This window comes from Hydractinia symbiolongicarpus, chromosome 4, assembly GCF_029227915.1.
Source record: "Hydractinia symbiolongicarpus strain clone_291-10 chromosome 4, HSymV2.1, whole genome shotgun sequence".
In the NCBI taxonomy this organism is placed as follows: domain Eukaryota; kingdom Metazoa; phylum Cnidaria; class Hydrozoa; order Anthoathecata; family Hydractiniidae; genus Hydractinia; species Hydractinia symbiolongicarpus.
Window position 1 is genome coordinate 22,011,701 of NC_079878.1, and position 4,304 is coordinate 22,016,004.

The 4,304-nt window shown below is 35.9% G+C and overlaps 1 protein-coding gene across 1 annotated transcript; it reads left to right on the plus strand.

Annotated features, from left to right (window-relative positions):
• Nucleotides 1-2,259: 2,259 nt before the first annotated feature.
• LOC130642329 (uncharacterized protein K02A2.6-like) lies at nucleotides 2,260-2,827 on the plus strand. The gene is made up of 2 exons (XM_057449418.1): nucleotides 2,260-2,302; nucleotides 2,499-2,827. The coding sequence occupies exons 1-2, from the start codon at nucleotides 2,260-2,262 to the stop codon at nucleotides 2,825-2,827; spliced, it is 372 nt and encodes a 123-aa protein (XP_057305401.1).
• Nucleotides 2,828-4,304: the final 1,477 nt, after the last annotated feature.

The window sequence follows — 4,304 nt, forward strand, 5'->3', positions numbered from 1 at the left end:
AGCTCCTGAACGACTCCCTTTATCACTCAACTTTACTGCTCTGCCTGGAGTTTTCACGATGTTTCGAAGAGTTGACTCGTGCACATGGAAAGCTTTGGCTGATTCGGTATAACTTTTCGTGCGTGCGTAGTGTTCTCGCATTTCGATTTTCGTTTTTTCAGTAAATCTCTTACGTGTTGTGTGTTCGTTTCCACCGACGATATTGGCTCGTTGGTGTAGATAGAAATTACATATGATCGATTCGAAATGCTGAGATTGTTGCTTTAGATTGTTGAAGTCGTGATTTTTTTCTATCATTCGCTCGATCTGTTCACCTGTGCACGGTTTGGGTTGCCTACCAACAGGCTTCTTACTTGGAGGAGGCGCTATTTTTCCTGAAAATAATAATAGAAAGAATCCTTGAGCAAATAATAACTTAAACTCAAATGTATAGTATTTGAGAAAAAAAATCACCCCTATGAGTTATTCTGTCACTTTCATTTCAAAGTTGAAATCATAATTTGAGTCACATTAAACTAAAGGTTTACTTACTGCCTAAATAAACCACGTCGTCATCTTTTGCAGTTCCAGGAGCAAAATAAGAGGATATTGTTGATTGACGCTTTCGTTGGTTTTTAACGTTGCTTTGAAAATAGCCAAACAGTTTGGTTTGGGTTGACATGATGATACCACGCGCGACAGACTAACAGCACTGACAAAAGAAAAGAGTGCTCCAAATCGATTGTTTTGAATTTGTAAAATCATTTGGGTTTTCCTCTATGAAAAGAAACATTCGATTTGCAATGCAATGAGCTCGCAATATCATTTGGATTTTCCTCCGAACAAAAACATTGGATTCGAAATGCAAAGACGTCAGTATTTGCCTGATGCTAGCTTCTACCTCGACGTACTCAGAAAAGTTGTAGAAAAATGACCGACGATATTACTCCATTACTACTTTTTGATTTAGAGATACCAATACCATTGGAAAAAGAATTTACTGTTCCTTGTTGCATCAGAGGTTATCATATTTACAGATGGAAGCAATGGAAAGCTGAAATAGGATCAATTTTAACGAGCGAACCAGAAGTGAGACCGGGTGCTTTGGTTGAAGATAAATATTCCATTGCTGTATTAGATAATGGACAAACAATTGGACATGTGCCTAAATTTCTCTCGCAACTGATATTCTTTTTTCTTAAATACGAAGGCACGTTATCAATAAAGGTAACAGGAGAGCGAAGATTCTCATTCGATCTTCCACAAGAAGGTATGGAGATACCAGCTGATTTTGTCTTCAAAACAGTCGATGCAAAACTTCACAATCAAATGAGAGAGAAAGTTCTCAAGGAACTGGAAAACTTTGAAGGGAGAAGAAAAGTTGGTATAAATAAGAGTTTAAAAAAGAAAGAAAAAAAAAAGAAAAAGTACCAAAAAGTGTGTTTTCAATTTTTCAACCCCTAATTTAATACGATTTGATTCCTATTTTACTCTAATTATTAGTACGACAATTAACTTCAATTTCCAAGGTATTTTATTTCCTCTTATTATTAGTACGACTCCTTCAAAATAATTATTTTTACCGGAGGATTAAATTAGAAGAATGACGGTACAGTCAAATTGAACGAAAAACCCTTGCTATTTTATTTGCCATAGAACGCTTTCGCATGTACTTATATGGTATAAAATTCACAGTGAAGACCGACCATAAGACCACCGCAAATTGAACGCTGGGTCATGAAATTGATACCCTACAATTATAATGTTGAACACCAGCCAGGTCAACACAATAGTGCTGATTTCTTATCACGTTCAAATCCATTGCCCACCACCGATAAATGCCATCTTCTAGCGAAAGAGTATGTAGGTTATGTACATAATTCACAATCTCGCAGTCACACGGTACCGAATTGCTCTTGAACAAAACAAAGACCCCAAAATACATGCTGTTAAACTTGAAGTCGAATCAGAGCACTTCATCAAAACCGATCTTACGCAAAATTTCTATCCTGTACGTAACCAGCTTACTATTTTCAAAGACGTCCTAATGATCAATAAAAAGATTATCATACCGTCTTCGCTCCAAAAAGAAATTCTACTAGTAGCAATTGAAGGACACCAAGGAATAGTGCGTACGAAACAACGTCTTCGCACTAAAGTCTGGTGGCCATTTATGAATGTAGCTGTTGATGAATTTGTCAGTTCCTGCCATGGTTGTAAAGTCACAGCTGACCCCGAAAGGAAAACACCTGTCATAATGACATAAATTTCCGATGCTTCATGGCTTCCCATTGGTGTGACTTGTGTGGTCATTTTTCAACAGGTGAGAATTAATTGGACTGTGTTGACTACTACAGTAGATATCCTGAAGTTGAGATAATTTACAAAACTAATGCAACCAACATAACACAGAAGCTCCGTAAATTATTCTGTCGTTATGGTGCTCCTCTTTGTGGACCATAATCACCGATAATGGTCCACAAATTCGAAAAAACAAGTATTTAAATCTCTTATGAAAGAGTTTGGAGTTAAGCACTGCAAAGTAACTCCATACCATCCCGAAGCAAATGTTGAGGTTGAACAGTTTAACCGCACCTGGAAGAAAACTATTCAAGCTGCCATTGCCGATGGCAAAAACTGGCACACTGTGCTTGAAAATTTTCTGTTAGCATATCGAACAACACCGCATGCTACTACTGGTATCGCACCTTTTGAATTGATGTTTGGACGCATGAGTCGGGCGCTGATACAACAACAGACGAGGAATCGGATGATCAAACCATACCATACCAAGAATCTGATTCGGAGGAAGATCTTTTTATTCCGGAACCAAAGAACAAACATTTAAGATGAACTAAACATTTACAAACTATATTTATTGAAAACATCCTGTTCAACAAGTTAGAACTTCTTCCTTTTTCACCATAGTCATAAGAAAAAGTTTTCGTATTTTTCTTGTGGCTATATACTTTTATTTACTTAGTTTATTTAGTGGTAGGGGAGAGATGTGATGTCCGTTCGTTCCGCTGGAAAATCATATCTCCGTCCATATCCACTTTCCTCTGACTATTTTGTAAGGCTAAGAGTTATAGCTGGAAATATACAATATGGCGGATACCATAGCATAAAGCTGTGTTGTTTACTGATAAATACTGTACGTTCTTTACATTTACTTGTAAAATGCATAGCCTGAGAGCACAGCAAGCCTGTAATATTTTTTGTCTTTAACGGGCAATTGTACTTTATACTGCAACAGTAAGTCCGAATTTTTACCCTAGTGTATCTGATCTAAAATTTAAAACTTCAAAAGAAACAAAAAACTATTTTATTCTTATGTGAAAATGCCATGTTCGATTTTGGTACATTCTGAATAAATTCAAAATTGACATTCGATCGTTGCAAAAAAATCAATAAAATCATCGCATTTACTACTTCGTTTGTTCTTAAGGTAACCTAAGGAAAAGCCAACGGGTTAACCTGTCAGACCAAATAAAAACCGTGCATCTTCCTCTTTTAGCACCTTGACTTTGTCAACAAAAACAATGGGTTCTAAAAAAAGAATATAAACCTAAAAACCGAGTAAATCATATTCTCTTACGTTCTAATTACGAAAATAGTTAGCAATCCAAAGTCGCTGCTTTCTCACCCGTGTGTTGCAAGATTATACTCCTACAATATGTTACTTCAAAAAGTTCTATTATATACTACGCACATTGGCACACGAGGTATTTCAATAGGATTTTATTTGGTTGTTTACCTCAATAACTCCGAATTGAAAAAAAGGTAATACAATTATATATCTAAGTTGTGGGAGAGAAAATGCTCTTCTGCCAACTTAATGACATTTAATCGATGATTTCTTTCATCATTTTTTTAAAAGACCCAAAAATTTCTAAAAAGTTCCAGCCAGTGGTATGGGACGTCTATTTTTAAAGGAACCAGTCCATCTTTTTCGATTTTTTTGATATAACAATGATTTTCGTCGTTAAAGTTCAGTATTTAAGCACTTTTCTACTAACTCGTATTCACGCCCAGGGTATTAAAGTTTTTCTAAAGTAACGTCTAAGCTTGCCCTACAGTTTTTTTTTATATATTTCTTCTTTTCTAAGCCAAAAATGCACTTAAATAAACGCTAATCTAATTATAAGAGCGCATCATTTTGTAATTCTTTTGGCAAATTCGCGCCTCAATACAAGGCTAAATTATGGCTTTAAATATCGATATAATTAAAGTACGGCGACGCAGCAACTTTTTCTTTGTTTAAATGAGTTAATATGTCAATTAATAGCCACCGAACGCCCGAGGACCTGTCTTACATTTGCCGA